General features: G+C 53.4%; 1 protein-coding gene across 28 annotated transcripts in view; it reads left to right on the top strand.

The window, feature by feature from the left end:
- Positions 1–24418, top strand: part of Plekha6 (pleckstrin homology domain containing A6) — a 130648-nt gene that overhangs the window by 76082 nt on the left and 30148 nt on the right. For 22 of the 28 annotated variants that reach the window (XR_015444249.1, XM_004862154.4, XM_087193948.1 and 19 more), the window contains 6 exons: positions 11455–11535; positions 12236–12350; positions 16635–16739; positions 17269–17341; positions 19624–19724; positions 22886–23088. Coding sequence is in view for 27 of the 28 variants with exons in the window: in XM_004862154.4 (XP_004862211.2) it covers positions 11455–11535; positions 12236–12350; positions 16635–16739; positions 17269–17341; positions 19624–19724; positions 22886–23088 (678 nt within the window). In the remaining variant the exon portion in view is untranslated. Of the gene's footprint in view, positions 1–1734; positions 2984–4800; positions 9511–11454; positions 11536–12235; positions 12351–16634; positions 16740–17268; positions 17342–19623; positions 19725–22885; positions 23089–24418 lie in introns of those variants that run through there. The other 6 variants (XM_087193947.1, XM_087193961.1, XM_087193945.1 and 3 more) reach the window with 3 other exon arrangements.

Genomic DNA, 24418 nt, shown 5'->3' with positions numbered 1-24418 from the left:
CTCATGACGTGCCAGGCTTGTGCAGGGGGCATGACAGTGTGGCACTGACTTTTCTCAGCTGATGGTGTGTGTGTGTGTGTGTTGTTTGTATGTTGTTTGTATGCACATGCAAGTACTCACACATGCACATGTGATTTTATTTTTTTTAAGTGCCATTGATTGTCATTGAAGGAGAAAGGTTGACTTTACCCCCTTCGTGGCTGGGAGCCCTTTTGTTCCCCTGCTTCTCAGGAGAAAGACTGGATGACATCATGGTGATCTTAGGCCAGACCTGGACAGGGACTCTAGCCGGGAGGGCCTGTTGGGGAGGAACAGATGCTCCTTGTGCCTTGAAGGAGATTTGCTGGTTAGGGCCAAGCCAGCCCCTGGTGGCTTTTGCTATACTATTTCCCGGCTGGGCTGCCGATAGGCAAACAGGATAGGCAAGGTGAAACCAGGGGACGTGCCAGTCACTAGAGACAGCAGGGAAGAGCTGATGGAGCCAAGTTTCTGGGCATTTGATGCCAAGGGAGAGGTGGAAGCAGAACATAGAGAGGAATGGGCACACGTGTCCTGTGTGCCGCTTGTTGAGTCAGCCACAAGTGTGACAGCCATTGTGTGCCCCTGGGGGCAGTAGAGAAGACTTGCTATCCCCAAACAGGCTCAGCTTCATGAGGGTGCCACAGGCTCAGGAGGGCCCTTCCTTGGTTTAATGCTCTGCTGTTGCCTTGTGAAGTTCGTAAACTGTGAACAAGGAGCCTGAGTTTTTATTTTGCACTGGGCCCTGCAACTTCTGTAGCTGTTCCTAAGCCCAGACCCAGCCAGAAGTTGCAGCAGCAGGATAGTTGCTCTAACAGGTGTAGACAGTCTTACCTGTTCCTCAGGTGTCACTCACTTCTGTCCCGTTGAGACCTGAACGGCCAGTTCCCTTCCCTTGCTCTGCTTACCTCCCAAGGTGTTCTGTTCCTCCTCATCACTGCTCAGGCTTCTTTCAAGTCTACGGCATGGCAGGGGTGGGGGGAGGAGGAGGCAGCAGTGTCCGTCTGACTGTGTCCTCCCTCTGTCTCCCTTATCTGGGTGGTAGCCAGTGGGCTCTCCAGGTGGGATCCGAGCCTCTTCACTCCTGAGCTGTCCTTCCCCTCCTCCATAAGCCATGGTTAGCCACGGCACCTACTTCCTGTGCTGTCAGCTTGGGAACAGGTGGGTGGCTCCAGGTCTGAGTGAGTGCAGGGGAAGGGATAAGGAGGCACCGGGAAAGATGAATCCTAAGCCTGCTGCTGATCTTGGTGATATCTCTTTTGCCTGGTCCCCTCCAAACCAATTTCTTGCCTCCTGGACCCATGACCCTGCTGGAAGCCACCCTTTCTCCTCCCTCCTTCCATCATCAGCAAGAGATTGGCCAGTCCTAGAAGGCAAAGAAAGGCGGAGAAAGGCGGTCGTCATGTCTGTAGCCTGCTCCAGTCCTTGCTGTCAGCTCTGCCCACATATTGGAGCTGCTCTATAACCTTTCCGCACAGGCCTGTGCCCAACAGAACTGTTAGTCACAATACTTTCAAGCCCTGGACAGGAGTCCTAATGCCTAGGATTTAAAAACCAGTGGGCTATTCAAACTCATTTTGGTTGGACTTTGGCATGTACCTTTTGATTTTTAATTTTTAACTTTTTGGTGGTGGTGGTAGCAAATTTTCCATTCATTTTGGTATGGCTTAGGACTACAAGGGACTTTGCATTTCCTGAAGACATGGAGCATGTATCAGCTGCTGGAAGGATAAACTGGTTCGTCTCATAGAATCCAAATATATTGGAATGGGAAGTTGGCTTAGAGAACTTCTGGATCAGTTCTGTCTAATAGAGTATTCTGCAATGAGCCTGGCATGGTGGCACGTGCCTGTAATCCTGGCACTCAGGAGGCTGAGGCAAGAGGATTGCTGTAAGTTCAAGGCCAGCCTGGGCTGTACAGTGAAATCACAGCCAGCCTGAACTATATAGTGAAACCTTGTCTCAGAAAACAAACAATCAAAAAGAAATTTCCGCAATGATGGGATGTTCTATGACAGTTCTGTCCAACGTGGTAGCCACTAGCCCCTGTCAATGAAATGTGTCAATGCAATGTGGCTAGCGTGACTGAGAAAATAAAATTTTTAATTTATTTAATTTTAATTAAAGCTTGGATGGCTGAGTATGACTAATGGTCATTAAATTGGATATTGCAGATTTGGGGTAGTGGTACTTATTTTATTGCCTTATTTTGTTAATGATTATAACATTAGCTACTTACTGAGAAATGACTGTGCCAAGAATTCTCCCAGATGTTTTAAAGATGTGGTCTTAACCTTCCCAGAAACCCTGGTATTACTCCAAAACCCAGAGACCTAAGGTAACTTGGTCCTGATCACCAGTGCTCCTACCTTGGAGACTGCTGGTCTCACCCCTTTCCTTAGGGACATTCTGTTATTTCCCATTGGGTGGCAGCTTTCTTCACAAGTTCTCCAGGTCCCTCCCATATCTCACTCTTCCTCTCTGGGATGCAGGATAGCTCACTAAGGACTGTCTCCATCACAGAGAGGGAAGGCCTGGTGGCTTTCCTGGACATGATCGTTTTCTGGCTGGTTCCACAGGTAACCCTTGTTCTGGGGCTCCCTTTGAAGCCTCCCTATAGCAGACAGTGATCTGGGGAGGTTCCTCTGCCCCCGGAGCCCTTGGTATGCTCCCCAAGTACACGGAAAGTTCCAGACTCTTCACTCCTGGCAGAAAGAGGTGTTCAGAGAGTCCCAGCATCCATCTGTGTCCCGGCTTGCCCCACGACTCCCAGGCTCAGACGGAAGATCAGCTGAGCCTTCCAGGCCTGAGGCAGACTGGGTCTTCCTGGGCAAGTGAGGAGCAACACTCAACCTCAGCTTTGCCATGATCTCACCTGCCTTGCCACCCAGCTCCCCATGCAGCCCCCCAGGTGGAGGCCCCTCCCTCCAGGAGCAGCTGTCCCAGCTCCTGCCAGCTGCTGCAGGTGATTTACTGCTTTTATCTTCCCCAGACAAAGCCTCCACTTAGTAGACTCTCACCAGAGTCCGACTTACTAGCAGGGGAGAGGAGGAGCAGATGGAAACAGCCCCCCACTCCGATTCCTGGTGAGAAGGGTTGAGGCTGAGCTCTGAGCCCTTCTGCCTCCAGATCGGGCCCTGCTCTGAGAACTGCTCCATCAGAGAGAGATTCAGGCCTATGCATAAGGTGGGGTCCAGCACAGCCATGATGAGGGCCCGGGTAGTGGGCAGTAGGTAGGCGGCTGCCCTCCCAGACCTCCGACCCAGGCACCTGTTGCTGCGCTGTTTATGGGGCCCCCACCCCACATCAGACCAGGTCTCCAGACCTGTAGTCCACAGATGTTACTGGGAAGAAGGCTTGATACTCCCATGGCCGCATTCTTGGAAGGGGACATTTCCTGCCAAAGCATGAAGCTCCCCCTTTCCTGGAGATGAAGGACTTGGGTCAGGTGAAACCAGGGAGAGAGGAGCTTTGCCTTGTTTCTCCTGTCACCATGGCTAGGGCAATGGCACCCTCCCCACCACGGGCCTTCCTCACTTCCCTCCCAGAGTAAGGACCAGACACTGCCTCCCTTTCCCCGTTGTCTGAGCTGGTGAGAAATTTGTGTTGTCTACTGAACAATGCATCCCTTAGTACCATTGTTTTACTGTTAAAATGAGGAGTCACGGGCATAACAGCTTGACTCTCTCAAATTGCTGGATCAGAAACAAGAAGGCATTGGTAGCTTTTGAGGCTGTGGAGGGAGAGCTATCGGCCCAGATTCATTACTCTCCAAATATTCACTTTGAAAAATTCCTTCCCTTGGTGTGGGCTGGGTGGTTCCCTGCTCTCCATGGGACACCAGGACCAGATCTGCTGAGTAGGAATGAGGAGAAATGGTTCTGGTGACCTCCTGCAGACCCAGAAGCAAACAGCTGGGCCGCCTCAGCCTCTGCAGGGCAGGGGTTTGGGATTCAGCTCAGACCTGGGGAAGAGGCATAGTTAACTGTTGCCCTGCCTGTCGCCCCAGGACCCTTTCCCTGCACTGTGGGGCTGGGCGAGGGAAGGGCTGGAGCTTTGTTTTCTGTGCTGCACCCAGCTCAGTCACTGGGGCTACCGAGGGCGGGAACAAAATGTGGAGCTGGCTGAGGGCAGCACCTCCTCTCCCCTTAGCAGAAAAAACCCAGGCGCTGTCAGTGTGAGGAGGGTGGGCAGCTTGAGAAGCTGGCTCCCCATGGAGGGACCGTGCCCCCCTTCCTGCTGGCGACAGCCTCTGGCTTGTCATAGGATGACAGTTCGGACCAACTACAGAGGACTGCGTGTTCAGGCAGCTAAAGTCAAGCCACCCCCTTGGGATTGGTGTTCAATAATTCATCAGCCAAAAGGGACACTGGCCAGGGGTTCTGATGGCTCCTGTGACTCACACTTAACCCCTTCGTCTCAGGGTCCCAAGAGGTGGCAATGTCATGGGCACTGGCAGGGAGACAGAGCAGGGCAGCCCTTTACCAGCCAATAGGAATTGCAATGTTTTAATAACTGGCATGGTTATGCTGACTATCTGTCCTGGTTATCGTAGTTTTTCAGAAGACAAATGGAATTCCATTAAGTAGAAGAATCAGCTAAAAGATAAGATGATTCAAGGTAGCATTGAAGACCAGCAGGGAGCTCCCTGCATGGCATGCTTATTCTCTGTGTCACTCACACTTACACACACCTGCGTGCAGTCTCTCCTTTGAGCAGGAGACCAGTGCCTGACTGAAGACACAGTGCCCTCCCGCCCTTACCCTGCACCATAGGGTTTCCCATCTCCTGTTGTAGCAATGGGAGACCATGGAGAACTTGGGATGGTGGCAGATATCTGTAATCCCAGCCGCTCAGCAGGTGAGGCCAGAGGATTACAAGTTCCTGGCCAGTCTGGGCAACTTGGCAACCCTGTGTCAAAATAAAATAATCAAATCAAATAAAAAGGCCTGCGGATGTAGCTCAGTGGTAGAGCACTTGCCTGGTGTGCAGGCAGGGGCTCTGGTTTCAGTCCCTAGTAGAGAGAGCGAGCGAGACAAAGACAGAGAGACAGACAGGCAGGCAGACACACACACACACACACACACACACACACGCACACACACATGCACACACACACAGCATGGAAACCTGGAAACCCAGGGCAGGGGCGGGGGAAGAGTGCAGTGTGAGACAGAAGGGCATGGACTGGAAAGAAGGAAACATGGGCCAGCTCCCCATGGTGGCCCCTCTGCCTGTCCCCAGAGGTAGTGCTCTTTGCTGTCTGAGGTAGCCCTGAGCTGGGGCCGAGTCCCCTGGCATTCCACAGCAGGCGAAGAAGGTGTGTTTGACCCTTTGGGTCGGAGGTGGGGGCTGTGAGGATGGGCATAGCCCGGCAGGAGAAGCGGCAGTGCAGGCCTTGTTTCCTGGACACTCAGCTATTTGGCTTGCATTTTAGGGTGTTCCCGACTTACCTGGGGGAGCACACCTATTCCTGCCAATTTGGAAGTAACTGTAGCATCAAAGAAAGGGATGGGACAAGGGCAGAGAAGAAACGAGAGCCAGTAACCAGGCCACATGAGAGTGGCTTGCAGCTGGTCCCCTTACCTGGGGAGCTGATGTTTTGATCTGCAGATTGCACAAAGAGGAGAGGCAGTGTGAGTGTGTGTGTGTGTGTGTGTGTGCGCGCCCGTGTGTGTGCACTCAATACCTAGAGGTGCTGCCCTGGCCCCAGCCCCCTTGTCTCCTTTTTGTGGCTGCCATAGGTGGGAAAACAGAAGCTTCTGAGGGGAAAGTTGACTAGAAAAATGTATTTTCTCCCAGAAATGGCTGGGGGAGCTCTGGGAATGTGGCACATCAAGAGGTTGCAGATATAAAGCTAGCTAGTTTTTAATTGGGGTAGGATGCTGGGGCAGGAAAGTCGCCCTGATACTAATGATGAGATCCAGAGGAGAAGGAGGAGGGGAGCAGGAGGCTGCAGAACCCTTCCCTGAGCATGGACCGTCTTGGCTTGCTGGGAAGTTAAGATGTGGGAGGAATGAGCTACCACCAGACCTGCTTCCCACCCACCCTGCAGTCCTCTGTCCACCTAATGAGCTGTAATAGCAGAAGCCAGGGTGTCCTTGGGCTGGGGAAGCCAGGCCAGGGCCAATTCCCTGTCAGCAGATTCTCAGGAGCTCTGGCAATGAAGCAGCTTGGCACAGGGTAGATAACCAGGAGGGGCCCAGAGGACAGAAAGGGTGCAGAGTATTTCTCTTGTTCTTCAATATTTATCGCCATGGGAGCCCTGGGCATCCATCCTGAGGGTGCATGTGCACACATGTGTGTGTACATGTGTGCAAACAGGCATGCCTGCAAAGGGTCATGAAGGCCCTGGCCGATTTTGCTGCTTTTAAATGTGTAGTGCCAGGTCCCCTGCGTGTGGATGGTGAGGACGTCTTGAGCCGAAGAAAAGCCCCGGTGTGATGGAGAGGCAGGCCCGGAAAGTGGAGAAGCTGTCTCTTTTCTTGGTAGCAGATTGGCCTTGGCATCTCTGGAATGCCTCTTCCCGGCCCCCAGCCCCTGCCCCAGATACAGCCTCCCCACTCAACCTGTGTTTTTCATAGTGTAGCCCCTGCACCTGGCATTTTTCTTCATTTTTTTCAAGCAGGATGATCATGGCCATTATGTCTTATGCACAAAACACTGCATATTTTTTAAGTTTGCAGCCATTAGTTCGAATTAGAAGGTACCTCATTGGCACGAGAAAACTCCAGGCCAAAGGAGTGAGGTCACACTGCTAATTCATGCTGGCTCTCATGCTGAAAGCCTGGTCCTGCCAAGTCCTCTCTGCTGATGACACTGCTGCCAGGGCCACCTTGTATGTCCAGTGGATAAGTGACCACTACTTGGTGACCTCATAGCTTAAGGGTTCTCCAGCCCCCACCACAAAATCTCCTGCCTGGGTTTTCCCTTTTTCTTGGGTAGAATTTGAGAGGTTTGTTCGGGTCGGAATTTATACCCATTTGTCCTTGAGAAATGGAAGCCTTTTGATATCCCTAAAGGAAGGAAAGATGAATGAGAAAACTGATTGCCTATGCTTGTTTCCCTTTATAATATTCTCCACCTGGTAAGTTCTTCTTGCCATCTAACCTAAAATGAAAATATATAGTACCATGCAGTTTAGTGGTTGAAGGTGGAAAAGAAGAACCCTAGACTGCCAGAGAGGCAGTCTGGTGTTGATTTAACCCTGAGGATTTCAGAGCTCTCTGTGAGCAGGGGAAGCTGTTGAGCCTCCGTTCTTCCTATTCCCTGGTGCTGTCTGCTCTGGGCATAAGAGAAGTAATTTAACTTGCAACTTAAGCAAAGGCTGTGGGAGGCCCCTGAGCTCAGCTTGAAGAGAAGGGGGATATTTTTGCTTCCTAGAGGAAGAAAACTCATTTTCCCACTGCACCCTGCCCACTCCTCCTCCCACTCAGATGAGCTTAGTTGTCTTCCCCTCCTAATGAAGATGGATCAAAGCCAAGCTATGTATTCCGGGGGGAGCCAGGCAGGGAAGCCGAGTGAGGGGCAGGGGGCAGAAACAGGGCTTGGCTCATGGAGAGGAAGTAATTAATTTTAAGAGAGAGCTAAGATAGGAAAGCTCTTGATAATAGAATATCAAAGTCCAGATGCAGGTGGCTAAAAATTAAATCAGACCATGGAGAATTTCTTTTATTCATGCATTCGCCCATCCAACAAATATTTATTGAGCACCTACTGTACATAAGCAGGGACCTCATCAGGAGGACCCGCAGTCCATAACCACAGTAGGGCACTAAAGACAAGAAGAGTGCAATCCGAAAACTGAGGCTTCCTATCACCACAATAAATCATTTGCAAGAGTCCTACTAAATGGCTGAATATATTGACCTTTTGGATTTAGGATTAGCTGTTTAAATATCAGCAGCTGTTGGCCCCAGTTATTGCCTACCAGCTTGTCCCTTAGTGGGTTAAATAATATTGTCCATTTGCTTTTCTGTTCACTGATTGCATCGTTCCCTGACCAAGTTCCGCCCTTGATTCAGAAAATTAGATTAGCCTCTCCCTTTCAGTGTCTGTTGTGATATCACAGAAGTACCATGGCAACAGTCTATGATGTCAACAGCTTGCCTGATGCTGCTAAAAAGAACCACATTGGTCAGAAAGGGATCTGTCATGTGCAGACAAAATGTAATAATATAGAACCAGAGGAACTGAAATTTGATATTAAAAAAAACCATCTTGGCAGTGTAAGATAACAGTGGGCCACCGAGGCATTTCTGAGGGCTGATGAGAGAGCAGGCTTTGGCCAGAAAGGGGGCAACGGACAGGTGACCTTCAGAAGGCCTTGCAGTTCAAGGACCCTAAGATGTGGAGGACACTGAGGAGCGGAGAGATTTGACTGGCTTTGGACCCTGGAGAACTTAGGGGAATTAACATCAATGCAGACTCCTTGCTCCTGAGCAGACCTGACAGTTACCAGCTGGAATTTATCATCTTGCATCTGGAAGATTTGCAGCAATAAACACACAGTGACCCCCTCTCAAGCCCCGTTTGCTCCCCTCTGCTTTCCTTCCATTTCATCCGAGCAAAAGAGCTTGGTCTTCGCCATCAGCTCTGATGCTACAAGATCCACGCCCATCCAGACTCTGCCTTGGCGGCATCCGGCTCTCTACCAGTGGGACCACTGCACTCAAAGGGCAAGCGAGCTGCTGCCCGGTCTGTGGGGAGGGTGGCAGGGGGCTGATCGCCAAGATACTTCATGCATTACGCTCCTGTCTATACAGAAGGCTGGTCAGGCTGAGAGACGAGAAAGGAGACTTCTTTAATCTCATCTCAGCGGCAGCCGCAATAATAGCACATGAACTCGGAGCTTCCTTTAACTCTTGTGCCCACAGGCTCTGAAGAGTCTCTGGAAAGCAAGTTCCAGAGCCTGTGTCTGGGGTTGGCAGCCAGGGAGGCAGGAGCACCGTCTCTCTGCAGGTCGGGCTGGCATGAGTTCCTGCCGTGCAGATGGGAATGCAGCCCTGTACTCCTCCACCCACCCAGCTACTCCGTGTCCTTAGCTCAGTGAGGTCGGTCGTACTACCTGGAAGTGGCACACCTGCTCCGTGCATGCCTGTCTCTCCTTTTCTGCATTTTCTCCTTGGGAGTCTGAACCAGAAGGCTGCTTTCCCCTCCTTGCTTATTCCGCCTCCAGCCTTCTGACCGGGTAGCATTCTGGCTGAAAGCTAGGAAGTTACAGGCCCAGTAGGGCACCCGGGTGACCCCCACTAGCACACAGCAAGAGCCCCCTCCCTGTTCTCCAGTGCCAGAGCCAGGAAGAGGAGGCAGCCAGCAGTGTCCTTTCTACCACTCGCCTGCATCTCTGCCACAGCATGTAGGGTTGGACCGGAGGACTTACTTCTCCGAGGGATGGTAGCAGCCGGGTGGCTGGTGGGTCCGCTGAGACTGCCGAACTGGGGACCGAGCTGCCAAAAAGATGTTGAAGTTTCGGGCTGATCGCCGGGTCAGGTAGGGATTCCTTGCATAGACTGGAAATCAGAGCAGGCTGAGCTGGCCCTCATCCTCTTGGGATCTGGGGGCTTTTCGGTGAGGGGTCTGCAGGACTGACCTGGGAGGCGGGCATAGTTAGGTCAATGGCTGCTGCATTGCAGTGCCTGGGAAGGGAAAGCTGTTTTGAAATTGGTAGCGCCGGGAGAGAGGGAGGACGTCATTTGTAGGGGTTGCTGGGTAGGAGGCTCTAGGGCAGGGAGTAGACTCGAGATGGCTGACGGCAGAGTATGCATGGCTCTCTGTGTGTCTGTGCGTATCGGTGTCTGCAGGGGGCTCCTAGCAGTGCAGAGGGGTCTGGAGGGGCAGAGCAGGGTGGGAGGGGATGGGTGTTCCAAGCCAGCAAGCAAAGGAAAGAGCACGGCACCTCAAAGACTTTAGTTGTCACAAACTACCCGCCCCCCAGACCTCTGGGGGAGCAGAGCCAGAGACAAGGGTAACCGGAAACAAATACCCTTCCTTGATCCTCTGATTAAATGAAGAAGGGCATCCTTATTGGGAGGGTGTGGGACTATAATTTGGGAAGGGGGAGTGATTATCAGTATGCTAGAGTTAACTCAGGCCCTCGGACACAGGTCAGATTTCGGGTCCTGGGTGTCAAGCCCAGGCGGTAGTCACTGCCTGCTGTGTTTCTGTCCCCTATGTCTTTGGATTAGATCTGAACAGGACTGGTTTGGAAGCAGGAAAAAAAAAAACCCTTTGATATTATCTTTAGCTTCAACAGACAGCTTGAGGGCTGAGATGTGGCCTGGGCTATTGAAAGAAAATGTCCAAAAGGTTAATTTCACCTCTCCCCTGTGGTGAAAGGGACCAAGCTAAGATCTTCCTCTGGCGGGCCTGAGGCGGGTCGAGCAGACAGCTGGTCTTTGCTGTGGGTGCTTCGGTGGCCCCCTCTCAGCAGTCCCTGTCCCCCTGGTTGCTCCTAGGGTCAGCTGGAGCCTGCTCTGGGCTTTCCCAGTTTTTCTAAGAAGGGTGGGAGACAAGGACCTTGGAACTCATCCAGCCCCCCGTAGACTGGACACTTGAGCCTCCTACGTTCTTGCCAGGCGGTCCTGTCACACGGCTGTGACTTGTGCCTTAGACCCACGGCACCAGCCGCCCTCCCATGTCCCCTGGGAGGCCACAGGGAACTAGCCTGACATTCAGCAGCCAGAAGAGCCTCAGCACCCTCCCCAAAGGAGCCTCCATGTCCCACTCTCTGTCTGCCTCTGTGTCCCCCACCCCTGGTTCCTGCTTCTCCTGCTTCCAGGCAGGCTGTCCTCAGAACACCCCACCCACTGCTGGCCACAGCAAGCCTTAATTACATCCGACCATTCAGCCAGCGCTGACCTTGGTGCCTGACAGCTCCTGAGGTCTCCGTGACCTGGAGACAGAAGACCCCGGCCTAGGAGCCTAGGAGCGTGGCTGTGTCCCAGCCCAAGCTCAAGGGTAGAGTTTCATTTAAAGAAAGAGATAAAGCATAAAGCAGGAGAGACAGAGTCCAAGGTCACCAGAGAGTTCTTTCAGCAAATAATGAGGGAGCATTTTTTGTGTGGTGCTCCGGCAGGCACTGTCACACTGTCACACGCACGCTGTTGAACTTGCAGGTGGACAGCCCACCCCACCCTCCCACCTTCACCTAGGATGACCACTAACCGAGTTAGCTAGTGGCTGTTGGAGCCTGGGGTCTCTAGTAAGTGTTTACACCGACTGGTAAAAGGGGACCGAGGTCATTTCTTCTTCCCCAACCTGGGCCTGCAGCTGCTTCTGCTGCGGCCTACTTCTCCTTGTCCCCACCAGAGGACAGACGTGCTGCTTCTCACATGCTCACGTGTGCCTGTCCCGGCCCCAGGTCTGTCTTCCCTTTGGATTATGTGTCTGCCTTCTGCACCGGTACCACCATCTCTCCCTCTTTTCCCTCTCCAGCCACAATGAAAGACGGAACACATTCCGGCACCCAGTGACGGGCCAGGTCCCACAGGAAAACAAAAAATTTGACTTGAAAACGTAAGTGTGCCCTTCGCCTAGCTGTCTGGTGTTTTTGTCTATCCCCACCCCATCCCACTGCCACTGTGGAGCTGGCATGGGGCGGAATAGCGAGGGAAGGAAAGAATGGATCTAGAGTCACTGGCCTCATTCCGGGCGCACAAGCTTCTGGGTCCCATTGCTTCACACCCTCACCTACCATTTCTGGGACTGGCAGACACAGGTGGACCCTTTGCATGGTTTGAACTGTAGGAGTCAAAGCCAGGTCTGAGGTTGGCGCAGCGCCAGGGGCCTCTGCAGGCAGTGCAGAGGGAATGTGACGGAATCACAAGCGCTCATTCCTCTTACTCATCCTCTAATGTGGATCCTGCCTCACCGAATGAAAGGAGGGAGAAAAAAGGAAAAGGATAATTCATTGACTCTTGTAAGCCACTCAGACATTGTGAGCTTAAAATTAGAAGGACAAGAAATTCCCAAGTCCCAGAACATAGACTTTTTAAGTAAATTGGCAGAAAAGAAAGAGGAGGATGTCTGGAATTGCTGGCATTTAACCCCAGAAGGGATGGAAAGTTGCTATGAGGGCCTCTGGGTGGCCCCAGGGGATGGAATTCTGTGCTGATCTGGAACAGTGGGTGGCAGGGTGGGTGGGGAAGAGGGACGGGCTTTTCCTGTTGCTTCTTGGCTCTGACTCATGTCTTTCCTCCCGTCAACCTGAAAACAGATTGGCCTTGGACATGTCCAATAAAGCAGGTGGGAAGCGGCCTGCTACCACGAACAGTGACACAGCCAACCACAACATGGTGTCTGAGGTCCCTCCGGAGCGGCCCAATGTCCGGGTGAGTCCAGCCCTCAGGGCAGTGTCAGACGGGAGACAGCTTCGGTGCAGTTTAGTGGGATGCTGGGGACTCCTAGGAAATCCTCGCAGCAGAACCGTACGGAAGACTGGCATCTAGACTGGGCCTCTGGTGCTCTCAGTCCTGTTAGCGTTTGGGGCTGGATAGTTCTTGGTGGTGCTGGTCTGTGTTGCCCAGTGCAGGATGTCCACCAACATCCCTGACCTCTGACCCACTAGAGGGCAATAGGACCCCCCATTCCAGTTATGACAGCCAAAGTGTCTCCAGACATTGTCAAATGTCCCCTGGGGAGAGAGTGACCCTGTTCTCATTGAGAGCCACTGATCTAGGGTTCAGTGAAAGAAGTCTCCTGGGAAGGCCATGGGGATTAAGTTGGAGGTGGGGGAGAGCTCGCGCGGAGGAAGTAACCCAGGGAGAAATGTTAGGGGGAGATCCAGCAGGATTGGGGCTGAAAGTGTCCTTTGGGTTTTGGAATAATATGGCACGTGGTAAACAAGCTGGAGAGGGTTAAAGAGGGGGAGGAGTAAAACTTCCCTTCTTAGAAATCAGGCAAAGATGGCTATAAATTCATATCATGGAGTATTCTCCAAAAATTAAAATGCCATCTTAAAAACATGATTCTGCAAGTTTCAGAATATGAAAACTGTATCACTTATGTAAAATGCGCAAACATGAAAAGCAGTGCTACCTATTTATAGACGCATCTGCAGTACAAGTGTCCGTCCAACCATGGGCAAGGAGACTAATTTTGGGTCAGTGGTTGCCTCTAGGGAAGAGAAAGGTAATGGGGTTGGAGAGAGCCTCAAAGGAGGTTTTGCCTCCCCTTGCGTTGTCTTACTAGGGAGAAAAACCAGGAAAGAGATGATTATTATTTTATTCTCTGCTTTTCTGAAATGCTTGAGGTATTTCAAGAAGGTATTTTTAAAAACTTTTTATTTTTTTCTACTTTTTTTTTTGGTACTGGGGATTGAACTTGGGTCCTTGCTCTTCTGCAGCAGGTGGTGAAACCACTGAGCTAAATCCCTGGCCCAAAAGCTTTTTATTTTTTAAATAGCATGCAGTACTTGCACATATTCATGGGGTTCAGTGTGGGGTTCAGTGTCGTAGTTCAACCTGCGCATAGAGCATGCACTGATCAAATCGGGGAAGTTGCCTTTTCCTTGTCCTTATCATTTTTTTATGTTTGGAGGCTTCGAGCTCCTCTCATCTAGGTCTTCATAAAATACATAGCAGGTTGTTGTGAGCTGAAGTCCGACTGTGAAGGAAAATGGGGAATTGGGGCCTGGAAGCTACATTTGCAAGATGGAACAGGTTTGTTGGTTAGCTGGCGGCATGAGAAGTAGCAGGTTCAGGAGCAGAGGAGGACGGCTGTCCACACTTCGTTGGGGACAGGAGCCAGATGCTGTGCTCTTAGCCTAGATTCGAAAGGGGCTCCTCTTCCTGAGGTGCATTTAAAAAAAGATATGGGGGGGGCCGGGGATTTAGCTCAGTGGTTTCACCGCCTGCTGGCAAGTGCAAGGACCCGAGTTCGATCCCCAGTACCAAAAAAATAAATAAATAAAAATAAAAAACAAAAAAAGATATGTGAAGTTGAGATGGGTGTCAGAAATTGAAGACATCCCTGCCTGTGTCCCTGACTTTTGCAGGAAAGGAGCAGGTATAGGGTGGAGAGCAGGTTGGGGAAAGAGGAATGGTAGCCAGTGAGGGACATTGCCCTGTAATTTCCCAGGTGTAGTTGGGAAGCTATGGTGAGGCAACGAGGGGCCGGCAGGGGACAGAAAGGTGAGAGGAACATGATACTCTGAAAGCAGAGAGGGACTTCGTTTGGGACTTGCATACCCTTGAGGGGGTGATGGTGAATCTGTGGATTTTTACTAGTAATGTGCGGAAAACAATTCTGTTTCCTCTCTGGGCTTCTCTCTATAAGTATTTACTAAGTACTGGTTATGGCTGGACAGCTTGCTGGCTCTGTTGACCAAGTGATGAGCAAAACAAAGTCCCTCCCCGGGAGGAGCACATGGTGTAGTGAAGGAGACAGAGGTGGTAGACTGCACAGCCCCAAGCAGGGCTGACGGCTCGGGGACATCCTGGAGGTTTCCAGGGAGAGGGGAGTCTGCACTGCACTGTGAAGGATGGGCTGGGAGTTGTGGGTCGACAGAGGTAGATGCCCTGCCCAGCGAGGGGAGGCCGGCAGAGGCATGGGAGAGTGGGAGAGAAGCTGAGGGCAGGGTGCCTTCTACCTGCCCTTGTGTGCTGTGCTGGGAGCTTAGACCTGTCCTCAGTGATGAAAGCTGGTAAGAAATTTTAAGCAAGAGAGAGGCATGGTTATAATGTGCATTAACAAACGCACCTTCATTCATCGGAGATTCAGCAAGAAGAGATGAGGCCCTGCAAGAAAACCACAGAAGCAAGGACAGATCTGAGCCGTGTTCAGGAGATAAACTCCGGCTGGGGCTGTAGTGCAGTGGTAAAGCACTTCCCTAGCATGCACAAGGCTGAAGGTTCAATCCCCAGCCCCGCAAAACAAACAGGCAAACAAAGAAATGCAAAATAATAAAAGTTTGGTTGAAGTCCACCAACACTTCAGAGCAGAAGACGGGAAGACAGAAGGAGCAGCCAGCAGTGGAGGTTTTGAAAGGAAAACAGTAGCGTGAACCAGAAGAGGGTGGAAAGTTAACAGTGCTGGTGCTTCAGAGTGGCCTTAAGTCCATGCTGTGGAAAGAGCCATTTCAGAATGAAGGAGAGCAGGTTTGGCGTGGGGGGAGGAAGAGAGCCTAACCTGAAGAGGGAGGGAGGTGGTTCTGCCCACCCTTACGTGGGCAGAGGGTGGGGAAGTGTGGGAGAGACAGACGCCTGCAGACAGACCGCCTGGAGAGGGCCAGCTGGGGAGAAGCAGCCACTGGTGAAGGGCACACTGCAGACAGATGTGAAGGAGATGGTCAGGGAGGCAAAGTCTCAGAGGAGATGGCGGGCCCAACGTGCCATCCTTGGAAAGGAGGGTGGCACTTCTTCTGGCATTGAGGGAAAGAGACAGAGATAGCTGCTGAGGAATGTAATTTTCTAGGTAAAAGGGTGTGAAATTGGGGAAATGCGTGTCTGATAGCTTCAGTTTCTCTGTGGGGAAGCTGGGTCCACGTGGGGAGTGGAGAGGCTGGGGAGGTTGGAGGCTTCGAACAGGTGGTGCGGGTGGGGTGGAGCTGCTGTTTTGGCTCGGCCAGCTGGGGTCTGCAGCCATGCATCTGCAGTGACCTCATCGCTACCGCAGTGTAACTTTTTTTTCCCCCTCCAGCAGCACCGTAATCTGGCTGTTAGTACAGGGAGGGTGGATAATTTGATTCATTTGGAATATTGGATTTCAGAGACGATGAAACAGCAAGACAATGGATGGGGTTTGAGTCAGCCTTTGGAGGGTAACAACTAGAACCTGGAAGTAGCTGATGGCTCCAGAAAGAAAGGGAAAGGTGCAGGAGCGAGGGATCTCAGCGAAGTAGAAAAATGGGGAAGTTGAGTGGTGATGGAGGGAGGAAGCCCAGAGGTTAGAACAGTGATCAGAAATGGGGACTTGAGACTTGAAGGTGTTGCAAGGTGGCTTGGAGGCTAAGCTGTGGCCCCAAGAGTTGAGGACGTGGGGTTGTAGACAGTGGGGACACTGGACAGGCACCGTCACAAGCAGTGAGATTCACACAGTGATTCCAAGGTTGCTGAGAATAAAGAGGCTAGCAGAACCCTTAGACTCCAAAAGAATGGTCTAGAAGCTGCTTGTGATGAGAAGGGAGGCCGGGCAGGGGAGCTTCAAGGAAGGCAGACTTTTCCCGAGTGTGGAAGAATGGCATTGTCTACGGCCCTGAGGAGCCACAGGCTGCCGAGGACGGAGCAGGGCTCAGAGAGCAGGTGACGCAGTCCGCTCACTCGCAGGTGCACAGATGCCCGAAAGTGCTGTGATGAGAGTACACAGGGTGGAGGGTAAAGGAAACCTAGGCCAGGAGTGAAATGAGAAATCCTATTTTCTTCTTAGACATATCTGAGTTAGTAACAGATTCAAGATTCACCCCTGGGCCTCAGCGTGAGGCCTGGGGCTGGGGCTCCGGGGGACCGTGCTTGCCTAGTGTGCACAAGGCCCTGGGATCCATCCCTAGCACAGGAGAGGGAAAGAGAGGAAGACAGAGAGGGAGAGACAGAGACAGAGAAACAGCCTCTGGGGAGCTCCCTTGCAGCTAGAGCAGGAGGAGGGGGTGAAGCACGGCCAGCTTCTCTCTGCCTCTCTAGGCAACTCGGGCATCCCGCAAAGCCATCGCCTTTGGCAAGCGCGCACACTCCATGAAGCGGAACCCCAGTGCCCCCGTCACCAAGGCAGGCTGGCTCTTCAAACAGGTGAGGCCACCTTGCCACTCCTCCCCCCGTAACCACCTCTCTGCTCACGGCTTTGTGGCTCCCCAGTGTTGACGGCACAGCGTGTACTTTTCGGAATGTCCTCCCATTGTCTCTGGGAGTGAGTGTCCTCGTCATGTAAAGCCTTCTCAGAGTCACACAGAATTATCAGGGTGTCAAATGTGGGAGTCCCAGTAGCTCCTGAGGGGCAAACGCAACAACAATGAAATGGTGCTGGGTCATTCTTGGCCCCTCTTGCTATGGTGGGGGTGGGTGTCCCCTTCAAGCCTGGGGGTCCCCCAGCTCACCCCGGGTTAACCTTGCCATGCCGCTACCTACCCTCTTCTCACCCATTTGGGCTCATTTCTTGTCCCTGAAACTCAGGGGTGATGCACCACGTGTTGGTAGCAGGGTTGCGACTGGAGGTAGGATGTGTGTTTAGTTGGGGTGGTGCTGTCCTCCCTGTACGCGCCTCCAACCCGCTGCACACCCAGCTCCCAGCCCCACATCTGTGTCTCCATGTGTCCTGCAGGCCAGCTCCGGGGTGAAGCAGTGGAACAAGCGCTGGTTCGTGCTGGTGGATCGCTGCCTCTTTTACTACAAAGGTGAGCTTTCCTGGGGCCGCCATGCCGTCCCATCCTGCCTTGGCACTGTGCCCTGCTTTGGGTGGGCATCAGCACAGAGGTCTCCCCACGGCGGTTCCTGGCACCAGTGGGGCATGGTGCTCACTCACAGTCACTCATTCACTCAGTTGCGAGTCAGCAGTGTTTACTGATGCCTACAAGGTGTCAGGCAGAGTTCTGGATCCTGGCGTGGGGAAGACAGTAGCATGAAGAGGAGGGGCCACTAGTCACTAACAGCAAGTTTGGGTGTTAATCTTCTCCTGTCCCATGGGAGTGCATGATCAGTCCCCAGAGGCGAAGTTTTTGCCAGTTTTGTTTGCTGCAGAGTTCACAGCACCCAAAGGAATGTGCAGTGCACAGTGGATGTCCAGCTGACACCAAATAAGTGAATGACCCCTGCTTCCACCTCTCCTCACCCCCACACTCACCCCTAGTCCCTCCTACCCTCAAGAGGAGGGCAAGATCGGGGAACTGGTGCAGCCTCCTCTGGGCAGTTACTGTAAAATGTACACAGTCACATGTCCAGGAGGCACGGAAGGCAGAGCAAAGGCTGCTGACAGTAACGGTGGCCTCCTGGCAGGCCCTGGAGCCGGGGGAAGAGGTGAGAGGATAAGGAGAGACTGAGGCAATGAACTAGAAGCAAGAGAAGCTCTTTGCTCCACTCCCTTGCCCCTGCCTTCCTCAGGCCTCCTCAGAGCAGTTTGGTGAATTATTAACTTTGGCAAACAGAGGTTGTACCCGGTGTTCCTGGGCCCTCAATTGCAGCCAGCTGAGCCCTAAGGTTAGACGTGAAGAAGGGGCTGAAGATGCTGGGCCAGGGTGCAGGAAAGCCCAAGCCTGGGGGAGGAGAATCTGGCCAGCCCAGGCCCAGGTGCTGAGCCTGGACTGCCCTGGAGCAGGTGGGACGGGACTGGGAAAAAGCCCTGAGCCTGCAGGCACAGGGCAAGATGTACTGCAAACAGGGTCACTGCCTGCCACTTGGTGGCCTCGGAGCAGCCCTCAGCTTGGTCCTTTTCCTGTTGCTGGGCAGCTTATCAAGGACAGAAGTTTGTTTTGGCCACGGTCCTGGAGAATGGGAAAGCCGAGGGCCCGGCGCTGGCTGCTGCTTGGGCTCCGAGGAGGCCTGGGCCACCTCACCTCTCGGCAGAAGCAGAAGGACAAGTGGGTGCATGCAGAGAAAGCAAAACCCGAGGGCAGTGTTGCCTTATAGCCACTCCCCTGGAGGAGCCCGGGCTGTGAGGAGGATCTCACCCCTCTTTAAACCCCGCCACCGCTGACCCCTGCTACTTTGGGAATCTGATTTCAGTCTGAGATTTTCATGCAAACCGTGGAACCCCCTGCACACTGGCCTGTACCCTCCAGGCAGAGCACCATTTCCTCTCGAGGACGTCAGCTCCAAAACAGGACTTTCAGAGTCCCTGGCCCAGGAACAAATGGCAATCCCAGAGGAGAAGCGAGGGCCTGGCAGTGCCGCGCGTTTGTCCCCCACCTGTTCCATAGAGCACCCTGCCCTGTCTGGCCTCCTGGTGACAGCTGGGCTGACTAGCTAATCCTTTAGGCTCCTGTGGAGAGCCAGGATGAATTATGAAACAGCCCAGTTGTTAGCTGAATCCTGGACGACAGGGCTGGAGTGCCACACAGGAGCGTACTTTCCTGAGGGAGAGCAGGGGCCTCTGAGGGTCTGCAGCAGGCTGCTGGGTAACCCAGAGGAGCCAGGGAGTGGAAGAGGGCGGGTGTCCTCACCTGTGTCCCATCTATGCCCCTGCAAAAGTGTGGCTGGAATGGTCCTGTCTAGAAGATATGATAGAGGTCAAGAAGGCTTGCTTTGCAGTCATGCTTCTTGGGTTTAAAGACCAGTTCCACTGCTGACTACTGAAGGGATCTTGGACAAATTCCTTAGCCTTTCTGTGTCTTCAGTTCCTTGCTTGTCATATGGGGGTAATAGCAGTACCTCTCCAGGGAGTAGTTGGGAGAGTTGAGTCCAGTAAGACGTTTGACTTATACCAGTGTCTGACACAAGGTGAGCACTCCCAGAATGTCAGCCCTGAGTGTGTATTTGTGCCGTAGAAGAACACAAACACCTGGAACGGGGGAGATCCTACTCCTCTCTTCATGACCTCTCTACAGTCCGGTGTCTGAAACAGCGTTCACGGGGTCCCCCACCCCCAACCCCAGGAGTATGCCTGTGGCCCCGGTGTGTAAGCAGCTGCAAGTGGCATCGGGAATCACATGTGCGCACTTCTCTGGGCCTCTTTCCCTGGCAGATGAGAAGGAGGAGAGCATCCTGGGCAGCATTCCCCTCCTGAGCTTCCGGGTCGCGGCTGTGCAGCCCTCGGACAACATCAGCCGGAAGCACACATTTAAGGTCAGTCGGGTCTCCTTTCTGGAATGCTGCCAGGGACGAACCCCATGCATGAGGGGTCAAGGGCGTCTCCCTAAGGAATCCCAAGTGGCAGTGGGGGGGAGGGCTTAGGCAGTGGCCCCTGGGCTCAGTATGGGTTACTTGAGGCCCCCTGAGGACCCCAAGGTGGGTGCTTCCCCTGAGTGGGCCAGGAGAGGTGCACCTCAATAGTGGTTTTCACACTGGGCCTCCTGCCCAGGACCTGCCCCTGAGAAGTCCCTCTAGGCAAAGGCAGGAATGTGGCTGCTGGGGTTCTGAGATCTTTTGGGGAAAGGACTTCTCCTCACCTTGGGCCCAAGGAACTGGACGCCTGATGCTCAAATTTCAGTCTTTAGAGAAAATTAGGAGTTGCATTTCATTCTGATTTGAGCAGCAAACTTTGTATAGACAACAGTTAGAGAGGACAAGGGCCCAGGAAAATGGGACTCACTGCCTACTCAGTGTCACCTCCTCAGAGGCCCCGGGGAACCACCCAGCAAAGGCCTGCCTGCAGCTGGCTCATCCTAGGCCAGTGTTTTTCCACCTTTAAAAATTCATGACCCATTAAAAACTATAAAAATCCCATGCCCTTTTTGTATTTTGTGCTGCAAAAGCCATAGGTTTCTTTTTGCTTTCCAAATATATAGCATCAACTATGCATTTTCTTAGGACAAAGCCCTCCCTCCCTCCCTCAGTTGAGAATTGCTGTCCAAGTCCCTTAAAACCAAAGCTGTGCTGTTAGATAGGTCCTGCAAGTCACAGCAGTCCAGGAGCTGGGGTCCTAGGGCTCTTGCTGCCCAGATGGGGTCAGCTGGCTACAGAAGAGAGGTGGGAGCATGCACAGGTCCTGCCGTGGGGAACTAGAAGGGGCTTATTTGCCACATAATTAGTTTCCAGCCTCCCAGGGTCTTGTGTGGCAGAGGTGTGAACAGAACGAACAATTAATAAAACTCTGACTCCGGGGAGCGGGATTCTAGCTGGGGAAATGGGAACAGGCTGTTTAACCAACAAAGGGTCCTACCTTACAAGCTACAATTACACACCCACACCCCATCAAACAGCCTGGCTCCCCCTCCCCACCAGACCCGTTAGAGACACACACCCCGGCTTGGAGCAGGGCCAGATGGCAGCGTCAGACAAACATCTCCGAATGATAACGCGGCACTGCCCCAAAGCCAGAGGTCAATTCTGTGCCTCGGAGCCCTCAGCTGCAGCGCCCACCTGTCCCTTGTCCGGGGTGGCACTGCCCCTTTAAGGCCCGGCTCTGTGGCCCACAAAGGGTTCTGACTGTGGCTATTCAGCTGCCCTTCCCCAGGGAAGGGAGGGAGCTGAGACAGACAGACTGGAGGCTTGTCTTGCTGTGACCACCAAGCAAAACTCTTGGATGGCGACCAATAAGGAGCCAGGAACTGTTCTGCCTCGGGTGCCGCTGAATGCTTTAACCTCTCCTAACCCACACCTTCTGGATTCTCTGGCCCCTTCCCTCCCACTCCCCATCAATGGCCCTGTTTCTTCCCAGGCCCTCTGCCTTCCCCTGTCACAAACACGTGCTCCTGGGCCTGTGTTGGCTCCTTGTTTCCTGTGGCATGTTTTGCCCCAGTGTGACCGTGAGCTCAAGTGCAAGAGCATGCCTGGGCCTTTCTTGTGCCCGGTGCCATGCACCAGTGAGCTATGCACACAGACTGCTTGCCGGATGTTCTGAATCAGTGGCTTTATTTGCTGCCCACTCCCCCCACCCAGGACATGCTGCCATCCTCCCGTGCCTCCTGCCCCGCTCCCCCCATCAGCCTGTGTTTTCCACCAGAGGGCTCGCCGGGTACCAAGCCTCTGTTCTTGTGCGGTTTCAAGTCCCCGTGGCCTCCTTACAGCTCTGCTGGCTGTCCATCAGCCCCTCCCTGGCCGCTCCCATACTGTCCTCAGCTCTGCCGCATGCTGGGCCCCTGGCTGGAGGGAGGGTGGGGATCAGCCAGCGGGATCCAGAGGAAGGAGGCCCATCCCTGCCCCTTGCTGGGGAAAGGGGAGGTGAGGCCCGGGTGGCTGCAATTCAGGAAGCTTCATGAAGGTTGGGCTGAGAAACATCTGAGGGTGTGGGTTTGAGCTTGCTGCTTAGCAGAGGCCGGAGCCCATCAGGGAGCCCACACCCAGACCCAGGTTTAGTTCCTGAGGAAATCAGAGGCCAGGATGAGGCTCACCTCTGGGACGTCATCACATCTGGATCCCTCCTGTTAAGTGCGATAAACCAGGCTACTGGTTTGGGGGGATCTAGAGGATCTCACCTAGAGAGCAGGTTGAGGTCCCAGAAAAAATGTAGAACTGTGGTCTCTTTTGCTTGTGGCCAAAGAAGCTTGAGTGTCACTGGCTGAGCCTCTCCCCATTGAGTTGATGCATCAGTTAAGGCCAGAGTGAAAAAGCAACTTGGCTGCAGCAGCAGGGTGGCCGGAAGCAGAGAGGGGATCAGCACTGGGGTTCCCTGCCCAGATTCCTGTAGTGCACACCGTCCATGCCCCACCCCTGGCGGGGCTGAGCAGGGCACCGTGGGTTGCTGTCTGTCCTTCCCTGCAGTGACACCGAGTAGAAGGGACAGTCTAAGCCCCCTCCCATCCTCACCGTTTCCTGCCTCTTGTCTGTCTCTCCCTCTGGTGTTGGTTGACCTGTTCTCTGGTTCTTCTCCTTCTGACCACGTGAGGACCCCTCCTCCGAAAGGAGCTCGCTTCTGGGTTCCTGCTGTGTCTGCTCCTGGCCGCCAACTAGGTAGTGTGCTCCATCTGAATGCCAGTGTACGCCCTTGCATGCCTTGGTCGGGGCTCGGCTGTCTCCCTGCAGGGAGGAGACAGGGCAGAGACTGATGTGTGCCTGGGGGCCATCTCCCCAGGACCTCGGGTGATGGCTACATGTGGAATTGGAGGGGAGAGTGGGTATGATAATTGTCCCTCCCCACTTATAATCACCTCAGGTGGGACAGGTAGGCCTGCCTGGCTTCTGGGTGGCCCGGTGGCATTCGGAGACCTAACCAAGGGAGTTCTGTGGATCCCAGCTGGAGCCCACACCTCACCTTGGTCCTGAGCTCTGGCCCAGGGAGAGCTGCGGGCTCAGGAATGGCCCGACTGACTGCCTCTCCTGTGGGTGTTGGTGTCCTCTCCCTACAGGTGACTGTGTGCTGGGTAGATGAGGCCAGGGCCAGTTCCACGCACTGCCTCTCCCCGCAGGCCGAGCATGCTGGTGTCCGAACCTACTTCTTCAGTGCCGAGAGCCCCGAGGAGCAGGAGGCCTGGATCCAGGCCATGGGGGAGGCTGCCCGGGTACAGATCCCTCCAGCCCAGAAGTCTGTGTCCCAACCTGTGCGTCACAGGTGAGTGCAGTGCACCTGGTGTGGGAGGGAGGAGAGAGCCATGGAAGAGGTGCCCATTGCAGTGCCATTGCTGAGCCCAGGGAGCTGCCGCAAACCTCTGAGGAGCCTGGGAACCAAATCCTTGCATCCAAGCAGGGGTCTGGGTAGGGGATTGCAGAGCCTGAGGTCTCTGTTGCCCTGCCGGCTCCTCCTCTTCTCTCTGAGCTGAGGGAGGCAACAGAGGGCCCGGGTTCCTTGAGGCCTGGCCAGGAGCCAAAGGTGAGGGTCCTGTGTCTTGGCCTTGTCATCAAGGACACAGCCTCGGGCGAGGATGGTCTCAGGTTTGCACCAGTGTGGCCCCTGGGCTGCAGTGTGACCTCAGTGTAAATGACTTCATCTCTCAGATCCTGAGCTTTCTTTCCTCCCAAATCAGCAATTACAGTCTTATGCCAAGGCTGCCGTGAGGACTGCACAGTGTATGTGACACACTTGACGTGTAGCAGACACTCAGCATATGGCTGCTCTCAGCACCCACCACCCCGCGGTCTCTGTGCCTGTCTCTCCTTCAGCTGGGTGTGGAGCCTTCAGTGAGGTGTTCGTGGGGATCCAGAAGAGGGGGTTCCGCAGTACAGACTCCAAGTCTCACCATGTGTCTTAGAAATGTTTATCCAGCAGTGTTTCCACACGGAGGCCTGAATCACTCAACCTCAGGAAACTATAGGGAGAAAGTTGTCAAAGATTCCAACTTGTGCACTTGCAGTTCACTTGAAGGCTGGGATGCAGCTTTGTGGCAGAACGCCTGCCTAGTGTGTACAAAGCATTCCAGCACTGCATAAATACAAACAGGACCAGAAGCTCCTTCATTCGCTGCACTATTTATCTATTTATTTATTTTATTTCTGCAGTACTGGGTATTGAACCCAGGGCCTTCGCACTAAGCTACATCCCAACACCACCACCCCACTTCCCACCCCCCTTGGAGATGGGGTCTCACTAAGCTGCTAAGTTATCCAAGCTGGGTACAAGCTTGTGATCCTTCTGCTTCAGCTTCCTAGAGGACAGGGATTGCAGGCCTGTGCCCCCATGCCCAGATTTCTATTTGACAGATATTTACTGTGGTTATAAATGTGTGCGATCCTATACCAAGTGCTAGGAATACAAGGTAGGAAAGGCTCCCGAGTTCCTGCCCTCATGGAGCCTGCCTGCTAATGGAAAGTCAGTCCTGGAGGCACCTGTTTTGGAGAAGGGAAGGGGACATGGCTATATGCCCAGGAATTTGGAGCGGCAACTTCTGCCCCTGCTGCCTGCTGTGTTTCTTCTGCTGTTCTGGAGGACAGGGGGCCGTCACACC

The sequence above is a fragment of the Heterocephalus glaber genome, unplaced genomic scaffold (assembly GCF_053883595.1).
Source record: "Heterocephalus glaber isolate CG9 unplaced genomic scaffold, H.glaber_assembly_v1.0 deba00001600, whole genome shotgun sequence".
NCBI lineage: Eukaryota > Metazoa > Chordata > Mammalia > Rodentia > Bathyergidae > Heterocephalus > Heterocephalus glaber.
Note: the sequence above shows the minus strand (reverse complement) of the source record. Positions and strands in the feature narration are given on the sequence as shown.